The 13,225-nt window shown below is 37.8% G+C and overlaps 1 protein-coding gene across 1 annotated transcript in view; it reads left to right on the plus strand.

Annotated features, from left to right (window-relative positions):
- Positions 1 to 12,482, plus strand: part of RGS7BP (regulator of G protein signaling 7 binding protein) — a 45,060-nt gene extending 32,578 nt beyond the window's left edge. Inside the window, exons 4-6 of the mRNA XM_080573260.1 lie at positions 5,900 to 6,041; positions 8,530 to 8,600; positions 11,456 to 12,482. Coding sequence (XP_080429386.1) covers positions 5,900 to 6,041; positions 8,530 to 8,600; positions 11,456 to 11,547 — 305 coding nt within the window. The 3' untranslated portion in view covers positions 11,548 to 12,482. The remainder of the gene's footprint in view (positions 1 to 5,899; positions 6,042 to 8,529; positions 8,601 to 11,455) is intronic.
- The last annotated feature ends 743 nt before the right edge of the window (positions 12,483 to 13,225 follow it).

Genomic DNA, 13,225 nt, shown 5'->3' on the forward strand with positions numbered 1-13,225 from the left:
TCCTGCAGTCCCTAACATCATGGCCTTAAGGATCTTGCTGTCTTTTTTTGTCAGAACAGGATGACTATGGCAAATACTTACTGATGAGGATGACAAAATGGCAGATGACAGCTCATGTTCCATCTCTTCAAGGAGATACGAAACTTCTCACTGCATTTGTTTACCCAAGCATATTTCACCTAATTTTCTTCTGCATTATTATCACACTCTGGCAGAATTTCTCTGGATAGAATCATCTTTCTCAGACTTTGTCAAGCAACAGATGAGTTCCCTTACCTGGGGCCTGGAGCTTCTATTCTAGTCCTGGTTTTGCTTCATTTGTCCCCCTGTGTCTTCTGAATTATATAGCTTTGAGCCTTAGGAGGCAGTGTCAAATACAGGTCTTAAACCTGGTAATACTTTTAAAATCATAAATTATAGTTTCATGGAAAGCAAGATATTCTAAATTAGTTTAGGTACCTCTCTGAAGTGTTTACAAAATTCAGCTCTGATTTCTTTACATGCTATATATCTTGTTTGTTGACATTACATGTTCCCAACATTGACTATTTTGTTGCTTTTTCAAACAAAACCTGTCTTAGCTCTTGGATATCAGAGGAAATAGTTGACATATTTTCTGTGTATGGAAGCTGCTGGATGTGATGATCCTTTTTCTCAACTAATAGTGAGATTCTCAAGATCCTACACTGAGAAAACACAGAATTACCTCACAGTTTTAAGTGTATTGGTGTATTCAGTCACAAATATTTGTGCTTTGGCTTAAAGGTTTGCATAGATACCTAATAAAGGAATTCATTGCAGTTGAATGTACAAAAATAACAGATAAAAATGCTTTGCTTATTCATATATATACACGATAATCATATATTCCTTTCATTGTAAGGCACTGTAAAATGTTACTATAATCACTCGATCATTATAGCATGTCACTGTAGAAGTATATGTCACTGAAGCTGAATGCCTGTACATGTTTACCTAGAAACCATTAACTTCTTAGGATCATCTACAGATATAATTAGCTTGTTTGGCTATGTAATTACATATATTAGAAAATATTCTAAGAAATTCTAAACTGCAGATTGCAATCATGCTGCTACCTAGTTATGCAGTATTGGAGCAGGGTACTCATTTTTCTAGTTATGGGACTAAGCCCATACAACAAATCTCTGAGTGGTATAATCATAGCTGAGGGCAGAAGGATACCAACACTAGGATACCTGAGTGGTAGCTACATGAAGAAATTCTAGGAATATTTAGATAAGACAGGGAGGAATTGAACACAATGGGAAAATTATGGTTACATGCTATGGACAGAATATACTATGCTTTTTTGATGTAAATTCGTACTCTTTATTTCTTCCACTGTTGGTACATCAGAATGATAATAAGTCACACATAACTGTGTATTATGTACCATACCAGAAGTTCATAGGATAACTGGTGTCTTTCCAGTATGCATTTTGTAATAGAAACATACGTTTCCTTAAAATAACACCTAAAAGTATGTGATAGATTATATTACAGATTACAAAAACAAACCCTCAGTTTAGTGAAAGGATTTTTGTTTTATGTGGCTCTGTTTAAATTGCATGCCATTTAGAATTTTGTAGGGAAAAGGAAGGATTGCTTAACAATCTCAGCATTCTATTTGAAGACTGACAGATAGGTGTGAGAAGGATCAGATGTGAGAAAAGAGAAGCACACGTGTGGAGAAACAAGCACTTACAGCCCCAAGAATCACCCATTCCCATGTGGACACTGTGGAGAGGCCAAAATGAACAGAAAAAAAGCAGACATGGAAGGAGGAATAAAACACACTTTCCTCCACAGACTTTCTGTTCTTGATATTAATATTTACAATGAACCAATCTCTTGAGTTCTGCAGTTCCAAGCGTAGGTCAAGAATGAAGTATATCAAGCTCGTAGCTGTATTTGCAGCAACACATTTCCTTTTTACTTTCTACGTGAGTCTTTCCTATTCACCTTTTTATGTTCTCTTTTTCTTTTATTTTATGTGTGATCTAGTGCTTTTATTCTTAATTGCCAAATTAGAAGTCTGATACAAATGCTGCCTTCTTTTTGAGATGTGTTCTCTTTGATTTCCTTCAAAGATCTTTCCAATTCATCTGCAGTGAAATCTAACTAGCTTTGAGGGACCTATCATATATATATGTATGCATTATGCAAGTTTCTCTGGGACACAGGTGGTGATAAAGGGAAGGCACATAGGGTAGCATAACAGAATCAAATACAGAGGTCACCACAGAAGTGGTAAGGAGCACAACAGGTGAGGGACATAAAGCACAGTGATCACAGGTGGTGCATGTACCCTTACTGGAAGGATCATTTTCTAGCTTATTTATCCTCATTCAAGTAGGAGCTTCAGCATTATTCAATTCAATTAATTTAATTTCACGCTAAAGGTGAATCTCCACTTCTTAAATAAAAAGATATACTGAATTAGAGGCTAGGAGACAAAGAATTCATAGAGTTTTGTATTAAAATATCACCAACAGTAAAAAGAGCCTCTGTCTAATCAACTGGCACAAATAGCTACTGTGTGTCGACACCTCTGAAAACATTGTATGCATGATCAAACTCCCACTGAAATTAATGAAAGTCTTTCCAACTAGTAAATAGAAAGTAAAATTTAGGGTTCATATCTCTTTTTAAGAATTGGTAATATAATACAAAGGATATCTTTACCACAGTAGAAGGGTGAGAAGATTAAAGAGCTTTTGTTTCCCTACGGTGTGTACCATGTAGTACGAATGTTAAGCCTGAGTCATATATATTATTCAAGCAAAGCCTTTATTATTAGCTGACTCTTTAACTGTTTTCAAGTGATTGAGCAGATGCTCTGAAATTCAAGGAAAGCTTCATGAATTGCTCACAATACAACGGAATTACTGGTAAAGAGCTCCTTTCAATTGAAAGGAAATCTGTGCCGTTCATTCTGCTAAATCTGCAAGAGCCTTCCTTTGTGCTAACAAAAAGAACATTAGTCTCAGTCAGTCTGTTCTTGAGCTGGGAAAAAAGAATCTTTACTGTTTTTTCGTCTGGAAGCAGTATTGTTTCCATTGAAATACCTTTAACGTCCCTGATCAATGCATCTATAGACAGGGTTGTTCTTGACAGCATGTCACCAAAGTTCGGGTCAGAGTTCCAAAACAACACTTCAAAATAATGGCAGAATTAACTAATACCAGTTGCAGTAATAACACCTTGTGATAAATTAGTTTCTGTGAAGCAACCCCCTTTTACTCTAGTGGTGAATTATTTGTAACAGTATTTTGTGTTACGGGCTCCTTGTACTGGGAAAAGTAATGAATAGCGGAGCTTACAGAAATGAACAATTCAGATTGCACAATATGAACTACCTTAACAGCATAATCTGCAGTTAACTACTAAAAATAATCTGAAAGTTACACTGTTGTGGTTTAACTCAGCGGGCATCTAACCACCACAGAGCTGTTCGCTCACTCCCCTGAAGTGTGATGCAGGAGAGAAGAGATAAAAGGTAGAACTCATGAGCTGAGATGAAAGCAGTTTAATAAGACAGAAAAGGAAGGGATGATGATAATAATAATAATAATGCATACATACATACATACATACAAAATATGATGCACAATGCAATTGCTCGCCACCTGCTGACTGATGCCCAGCAAGTCCCTGAATATTGCCCCCACCCACACCCAGTTGATTGTTCAGCATGACACTGTGTGGTATGGGACATCCCTCTGGCCATCCTGGGCCAGCTGTCCTGGCTGTGTCCACTCCCATCTCCTGGTGCACCCCCAGCCTCCTTGCTGGCAGGGCAGCATGAGGAGCTGAAACGTCCTGGGCTCTGTGCAAGCATGGCTCTACAACAGCTAAAACATCAGAGTGTTATCAACACCGTTTTCATCAAAAATTCAAAACATGGCACCATACCATCTGCCACAAAGAAAATTATCTCTATCTCAGCTGAAACCAGGACATACATCTACAAAGTGACGCACAATAAAATGTATAATCTGACAAGTAGACTTAGGCTGCTGTTCCACAAGCAGTTGAGTCAGCATAATAGCTTCTTGTCACCAGAAAGGCTTGGATCCCTTAGTTTCTATCTCCCCTCTTACCTTGCCTCCACTTCTTCCTGCCTTTTCCTGCTTCTAGCCACATGATCAACCTCCTTCTGTCACATGCCTGGAACATGCTGGGTTCTTTAGTGACCGGATTTAAATCACTGCAACATCAGAAAACTGTTCACTGTTTATTTTTCCATTTGTTGGGGTAATCTTCTACCATTTGATGGGTTGAAGTGGCTCACAGAGGGATCTGGCACAGCAGAAGCTAGCAGTGGATGCCACAGTAAGCAGCAGAGAAAGGACACAGGACATATTTTTTTATATATGAGAAACAGGTTATGCCATCTCTAGGAATCACAGTTAGATGACTTTTTTTTGGGTGAGAGGAAGAAGCAGGGAGAAGTGTTTCCTACTGATTTTATAGGATAATGAAAACAATAACCAAATATTTTCCATGTTATAAGTAATATCTAATTTGCCATTCAGACAAATAGCTGAGAATTATTTCTTTTTTCAATGAAGGAATAATTTACCAGAATACAACAGTTTAGGTAACCTTCTCAAAAAGAGATTTTTAAGGTCCAGGAATTTCTGATTTTTTTTAAAGGGTTTACAAGAATTCTTATTTGTGATATGGAGAATTAATATGGTATGGTCTGTAATCTTAGTCTCTAATGGCCAAAAATATATATATATATATATATATACTTAAGAACCACTACTATGTTCTTGTTCTTGTTCCTGTTCTTTGTCAAACCTTAAAAGTTACTCAGGTTTGTCCAGATGTGAAAATTTTCCAAGTTGCAAACATCGTTAGATGAAAAAACATTTCCTATTCAACTTCTCAGTACCACTGTTCAAAACTTTGGTGTTTATTTCTTTATTTGTTTCTTTCTGAAATTGATTACATCATTTTGTGAGATAACTAAGAGAGGGAAAACTTTAATTTCTCAATATTGTGTTTGGAATGAACTCCAATTTGAAATTTATTATTTAAATGATGCTTGCAAATAGAATTTGTCCAATCCTATAGTTGGTACCAGGTCTGTACTTGATGCTACAGTGGGTGGGTACCCAACTGGCTGTCCATGAGAGGTTTGCAAAGATACCAACAAATTCCCTGAATACTTAACTCTCTTGCATGCTTTTGCATAGTCCACATCCTATATTCCATTCTGTCTCTGACAAATGCCCTAGCAGATCTGTCATGAAGCCCCCACTCAGTTCCAACACTACGTTTTATTTTCATATAGTAAGCATGAATTACGCAAGTATAAGCATGGCAATTCAGAATATACTGCATATTGGACTGTGAATGGCAGCAGCTATATACAGTTATTAACATCATCAAGTTCGAAACTGCACATTTTTGTCTTTTGCTTTCCCTTAGTACTGCAGTAATACTAAGAGACACGGATTACAGTGTTCTTTAATGTGAGGATTTTTGAAGTTGCTTTTAGAATGTATGCTCTAGTTCTCTATTTATTTTGTTCTGTTTTGTCCTCTGGTCCTTATTTTATGTTACAGCTGCTGGAATTTAACCAAAAATCTTTGTGATACTTAATAAGTAAAATTTGAAGCACCACACATGCCAGCATAATATTTATTTTTGTGCAGTTTGGCAGGAGTAACATACAGCAGCAACATGATTAACAGATTGGTGTGGCCTGCTCTGTCTCTGAATGTTTCTTACTCAGAATCTGGATTCACAAATCTGTCTCATTTATGCCATGCAAGATCAAAACCAAAACATCAATGACATAATCTGAGTGTACATTTTAATTTATTAATAACAGGATTACATATTTTTTAAAAATATTTTAAAGGAAAAGAGCCTTGTGCCCCACCCAAGTTCATGGATAAAGTGGAAGAGAGCTCTGAAGTACCTATTTTGGAAGACACATCATCATCACCAACAGATATTCAACATTTATGGCAGGTTTCCACAGATATTGAAAACACTGAAAGGTATGTGTATGTGGTGGTTTTACTCGGGTGGGTGGCCGAGCTCCACGACAACCGCTCTCTCACTCCGCCCTCCTCAAAGAGGAACGGGGAGAAAATATAATGAAAAGGGCTCAAGGGTTGAGATAAGGACGAGGAGATCTCACAGTAATTATCGTGATGGGCAAAACAGACTCAGCATAGGGAGATAGTAAGATTTATTGCCTGTTACTAACAAGCTAGAGAAGCGAGAAACAAAGGAAAGAAACCAAAAGCACCTTCCCCCCCATCCACCCTCTTCCACCTCCTCCCCCCAAGCGGTGCAGGGGAATGGGGGAATGGGGGTTATGGTCAGTCTATATCGCTTCTTCTCCGCCACTCCTTCTCGGTCACTCTCGTCCCCTGTGCTGTGGGGTCCCTCCCACAGGATGCCGTCCTTCCCGAACTGATCCGGCGTGGGCTGCCCACAGGCAGCAGCTCTTCAAGAACTGCTCCAGATATGGGTCCATACCACGGGGTCCATCCCTCAGGAGCAAACTGCTCCAACCTGGATCCGCCATGGGCAGCAGCTCCTGCCAGGTCACCTGCTCCTGCGTGGTCTCCTCTCCATGGACTACAAGTCCGGCCTGGAATCTGTTCCAGCAGGAGTCTTCCACAGGCCGCAGCCTCCATCAGTGCAGGTCCACCTGCTCCACCGTGGTCTCCTCCACGGGCTGCAGGGTGGAACCCTGCTCCACCGTGGTACTCCATGGGCTGCAAGGGGACAGCCTGCTTCAACATGGTCCTCACCACAGGCCGCAGGGGACTTCTGCTCCAGCACCTGGAGCACCTCTCCCCCTCCTTCTTCACTGACCTTGGTGCCTGCAAGGCTGTTTGTCACTCCTCTCACTCTCCCAGCTGCTGTGTGACACAGCATTTTTTTTTCCCCCCTGTCTTAAATATGCTCTCACAGAGGCTCAAACAACATCGCTTATTGGCTCAGCTCTGGTCAGCAGTGGTGCTCTTACCTAACATGGGGAAGCTTCTAGATCCTTCTCACAGAAGCCACCCCTGTGGCCCCCTGCTACCAAATCCTTGCCACGTAAACCCACTACAGTGTATCATTTTATTCTTAAGTAAAACAAATTTCTGTCTATGATTTACTTAGTCTTTCCCAATTAGGCAGCCATTGTTGCTACCATAAAAGATGTTAGTAAATTAAATAGCTGTTAATATTTCTGTTATATGTAATATCTGAGAGCAAATCCAAAAAGAAAAGCAGACAGAAGTGACATTTTTAATTTGGCTAATTACCAGAGGGTAATTGTCTAAAACAAAGGGCAGGAAACTATGGTGCTTATGGGCCAGGATCTCTAAAAGGGAGAGCTTCCATTTCATCTTAAGTGGCTTCTGATTTTGTATCTAAAATCTGCTTGCCTGCGGTTCTTTATTCATAAAAAGCACAGAACGTAGTCCACAGAGTTGCTTCTGCTCATAGTTATGAATGTGGAAGCCTTAGGAGGGGAAGGAAAAACCATCCACAAGTGGACTTCTGTTACCCTCTTAGCTGCAGTTGGAAGACAAAACTGAGACCCTTTAGTAGGGAGTAATCCTGATTACCAACATTTCTTTGTAAAAATATCCTTTTGATGATTTTGTATTATAAGCAGCTGCTGAGATTGTAATGGTTACCCTGTTTACTTATATAAAATATCTGTTCTATTGAGTAACTTGGTAAACATAACTGAGCAATAAGAAAGACAGTCATGCTGCTTCATTTCTAAAAAACATTTTATATGTAGATGAATGAGGGAAGACCACATTACTTTTAAATCCTGAATGCCTTAAGACATTGTGAGCCTGCACACAGAATTGCTGGTCTGCTATTGATCTGTAAAACAAGAACCTTTTTGCAACTTCCGGCCTCTCTCAGAATGTATCTTTATGTAACTAGCTTTGTGAGATGGTATTTTGTTAGTGTATTTTCAATCTACTGCAAACGTCACGCCAAAGTCCTCCTAAGAGGAGTGAGACAGCCCAGTTTCTAAAATTTTCACTTAATGGCCAGGGAGCTTTAGTAACATAGATTGGCCATATGTATGATAATTGCCTTTTAAACAATGAAACACATTCATGGCACAAGCTATAAAATGCTGATACGGTTAACGTTAGTGTTTGTGCTAATTGTAAGGCATATTGTGCGTTTTGCCACATGGGATCACATTGTGCCCACCAATTCATTTAATATTGAATACTCGGGAGCCAGAATGGATCACAAATTTGGACTGGAAGCCACAAGTTAAAATCAGGCTGGCTTAGAAGTACACCCATATTGAATCTACTGCCCTTTATTTTGGTATGCACCTTCTGATACATGTGTTTGAACCATATGCTTGCCCAATACATTTCTGTATTATTTAGCTTGGTTTATTGCCTCATTATTTCAGCATACAAAGCTATGCTGTGAGCAATTCACCATTTAGAGTCTTCAACTGCTGTTCTATTGTATCTCTTCCAACTTCTGTTTCTACAGAGATATGAGAGAAATGAAAAACCTTTTAAGCAAACTCAGGGAGACTATGCCTTTACCACTGAAAAATCAAGGTAGGTTTAACATTTTCTTCATGTAAGGAAAATTAAAATAATTAAAGGTTTTGCCCTCCATTAAATCTGAAAAAAAAATCTAGTTTTTTTTTTCGTTTTTTCTTTTTTTTTTTTTTATAGAAGTTACAGAAAGAAAAATCTAGGTGTAGTCCCTTCCCTACTGATTCAGTGGAGCCAGAATTTGTGAACTTTGTCCTCTCGAGTTTTACTTGAGAACATTACCCTTCAATGTACATTATTCTGGAAGTTTGTAGATATGCTATCTATAGATAAAATAATAGACTTTTCCTGGTGAGATGAAGGTAACTGATTCCCTGTGTCAGGAGGCTTTCTTTTTCAAATGTAATGAAGGCGTAAATTGCACAGACTATGATGGGGATCATGCTGGGTGATAGGGTTTACCTCTGCAAGGTTTGTAGCTTCTGTATCATGACTCAGTGATAAGAAGACACTGACCCTATACAGAAGAGATACTTGCCTGGAGACTGCTGATAGCTTGCTTCTCCCAGTAGTCAGGTATGAGGCATCCTATAGCACACTGGGAGTAGGATTTCCATCTTATGCATGTATTTAGCAAACGTGCCTCCATTTTGTGGCATAACAGTCAAATATTCGGCACCTATAGGGACTATCTTCATGTGAAGAACAATTAAAAGATAATCATTTCCTTTTTTTTTGTTTCTTTTTGATAATGTGCATTTCTTAAATGCTGCGTAGTCTAGCAGCTGGTGAAGTACACCTAAAGTGTCCTAGAGCTTGTCTCAAGTAACTAAGCAGTCTAACATTCATAATAATGTGTAAAAAGATAAAGATAGAATGGATGATTTCATCATACAAGTAAGAGTTTATGTCAGGGATGGCTTGATAGAAAACCATTCGGAAGAGAAAGGGAATTGCTTAGCACAAGAAGGACATGGACCCATTAGAAAGTCCAGAGGAGTGCTACAAAGATGATCAGAGATGTGGAGTACATCCCCTGGAAGACAGGCTGAGAGAGCTTGGGTTTTTCAGCCTGGAGAACAAAAGGCCCCGGGGAGACCTTACAGCAGCCTTCCAAGTACCTAAAGAGGGCCTACAGGAAAGCTGCGGAGGGACTCTTTGTCAGAATCACAGAATTGCAGGGGTTGGAAGGGACCTCAAGATATCATTGGGTCCAACCCCCCTGCCAAAGCAGGTTCCCTAGAGCAGGTAAAAGGGAGTGCAGTGATAGGACAAGGGGCTGTAAAGCAGAAGAGTGTAGGTTTAGATTAGGTATAAGGAAGAAATTCTTTACTGTAAGGATGATGAGGCTGTGGAAGCTGTGGATGCCTCATACCTGGAAGTTTTTTTGGCCAGGTTGGATGGGGCTTTGAGCAGGCTGGTCTAGTGTGAGGTGTCCCTGCCCATGGCAGGGGGATTCGAACTGAATGATCTTTAAGGTTCCTTCCAACCTAAGCCATTCTTTGATTCTGTTATTCTATGATTATGATGCATGATATTGATGTGCTATTGTAAAGACTGGGAGATTGTCATAAAGTCTGTGCCTAGCCTAGAAGAAAGGAGCGTGGTAGAAATAAAGAATGAAAAGACACATTTTAGTGTATAAAGCATATAGGAACTTGAATTCAGAACAAAAACAAAGGCATACTGAATTCTCTGCAGTCTTGTGTCTATACTAGCCTTCAAGACTGGCACAAAAATCACTGATCACCTATGTGGCAGGCTGGGAAACACACGTTAGAGTTTGAAGGTTCTGAGACATGCCTCAGGATCCAGGAATCACATTTTTTTTGATTGTTTGTTTGGGTTTTTCTTTGTTTTTTATTTGGTTGGTTGGTTGGTTGGTTGGTTGGTTGGTTGGTTGGTTTTGTTTCCTGCTCCCACACAGCACAAATATGATAGTAGTTTACAGCTGACCTCTGAGAGCTGATGCCTCAGAAATGGCCAGTTACACTCATTATTAATACAGAACCTATTTTTTTAATAATCTAAGACCTTTAATTGACAAAATTACATTAAAGTATATGTAAATAGAGCAAATGAATAGCACTATAGGTAATTTATGTGGTCTGGACTTAATTTTTGCTTTTATGTAAATTACAAGCATGGTTTATGAGATGACTGAATGCTATTGAATGAGTTGATCTTTACAAGACCTGATCTTGCTTTAATTTAATTGAATGTTTCACTTTTGACTTCAACAGCCAAAAGGTTTAAGGTTGTAAGCCCATTAAAGCTTTACATAATGTTACTGACTGCTTGCAGACCTGTTTTTTGTATGGAATCATCGTAAGAGAAAGCAGGAACGTTACTATGCTAAGAAGCTGATGTGATTTGTAAGCTTAGGAGCCATAATATTAAATGATGTCTTACTTATGTTCTTAAGCATTTGTATTACAGTGGTGTCTAGACCCTACAACCAAAACTAGGTCCCTGATGTGGTAAGAATAGGAACATTCTTACATTCATTCCTGAGCAGAATATGCTTATTAGCCATAGTTCTTGGTCTGAAACACTGCATAAAGACAATTGAAATTAAAAGTAAATTCTAAAGGTTTTTCAAGATAGTTCATTGACAGTGCATGCGTTCAGATAGGTATAAGCATTTTGAATTAATTTAAAAGAAGGTGTTGTTTCCTTAAGGTTGTGTCATTGAACTGGTATTCATCTTGCCAAAACTTCTGTTGCATTATCAAGGAAATCCTGATAGCATTTTAAGACTCCTGTAACAAGTTCAGGTTATTATTTTCTCTATGCCTAGAACAACAGGATCTAGTCCTTGGTCTTGTAGGTGCTCTGAAGACACATAAAAGATATAAACTCATTTGTGAATGTGCATGTTTATATTAAATTGTGTTTTTTTTCTTTCATCACAGATGATAGCAGCCTCCTAAACTTGACTCCTTACCCCTTAGTAAGAAGACGGAAGCGAAGATTCTTTGGACTGTGTTGTCTTGTCTCAAGTTAGAAGATTAAATACAGAAACACCAAGAAAATCATAACTTTGATTAAACCACTGTCATTTCATCACTGAAAAGAAGAACATTACTACTCTTGATTATAAAATATATTTTCTATGCTGGCCTATTCCTTTTTCTCTGTTGTTCCATCCCCCTTTTCAAAATAAGGGTTTTAATAGTTCAAAGTTACGGTGGTCAAGAACAAGTTGTGGAATAGATCTAGCATAACTAAGAATGTTTTTAAAACTTTTTAAAGTATGTTTTGCATGCTTACTTTCAACCACTGAGAGAAAAAAAAGAAAAAAAAAACATGAATTATGGTTAATAGGTCATTTTTAAGTTTTTTATTGTTTGAACTACAGCAAAAAGTTTGTGCATAGTACAGTATTCTTATTAGTATCATATTGAAATACTTGATCATATTCTAACAGTCTTTAAGCATAGAAAACTATTTAACAGCAAAAGTATTAAACTTCTAAAATATTTAAACAATATTGTAACAGAATTTGCACAAAATCTCCAGTCGCTTTTTGTGCTCTCGTTCATAATTAGTCTTCCACTATATCTCAATTTAAAAGCTTCATAGAAAAATATCTTAATTTATGATACAGAAACCATATATAAAAGTATTTAGAACTTGTAAATACAGAGAAATCATAATATCTACATACTGTACAATGCATAGAAGTAACAGATTTCCTTTTAAGCCAATAGTATCTCTACTGGCTTTTGGGAAAATAAATAAATAAATAATTTATTAAATGAAGATGTAGTAAAATAAACAATGTAAAACACAACACCAACCCATTTTGTTTCCAATAGAATTTAAAGCATGGTGTCTGCATATCACTAAGTATTAACTCTTATAGGGCATGCTAGAATTATCTCAGACTGTAAGATATTAAACGTTTTACATTGTTAATAAAGTTTTTTATTTAAATTATCCTGTGTCTAGTTATATTGCCAGAATATGTGTTTTTGCTAATTTTATTGTCAAAATCTATACAAAGCTTTGATAATTTTTTTCATTTCAAGATGTGTGTTTACAAACAGACAAAATATTATAATGAATATATAAATGCTAAAATGACAGCAAGTAGCAGAAATAGATATGAATACACCAGACTTGTACTGGTATTTCAGGATGGTAGGCAAGATACTAGAAATAAACTTGTGCTAGACAGTCACACTAATCTGTAACTATCATACAGAGCAGGTCACACTAATCTGTAACTATCATACAGAGCAGGTCACACTAATCTGTAACTATCATACAGAGCAGGTCACCTTGCCCATGTAATGCATGAGGAAGGTGACTTTCTTCCACTCCATCGTGACCCAGCATATTAACAGGAATCAAATTCCTTCTTACTGCATAAAGGTTTAGTGGTGGATAAGGAGAAATTGTTTCCTTGTCACAGGAAACACCTATACAGTTATATACTCCATGTGTTTTGTTTGTGGACTATTTTTGGTTGGTTGAGTTTCGTGGTGTTGTGTTTTTTTTGTTTTTTTTTTTGGGGGGGGGGTTTGGTTTCGTTTGTTTTTTTGGCAAGACAGTCCCAAAAACAGTTTATTACAGAAAGCTATTAACTGAATTGTATCTGGCAGCTATTAAATTTGTTCTGACTCATTTTTCTACCATTTTTTTTCTCATCAAAATGCTGAAAAACTTTTTCAGCTGTC

This window comes from Anser brachyrhynchus (assembly GCF_964034855.1).
Source record: "Anser brachyrhynchus genome assembly, chromosome: Z".
NCBI lineage: Eukaryota > Metazoa > Chordata > Aves > Anseriformes > Anatidae > Anser > Anser brachyrhynchus.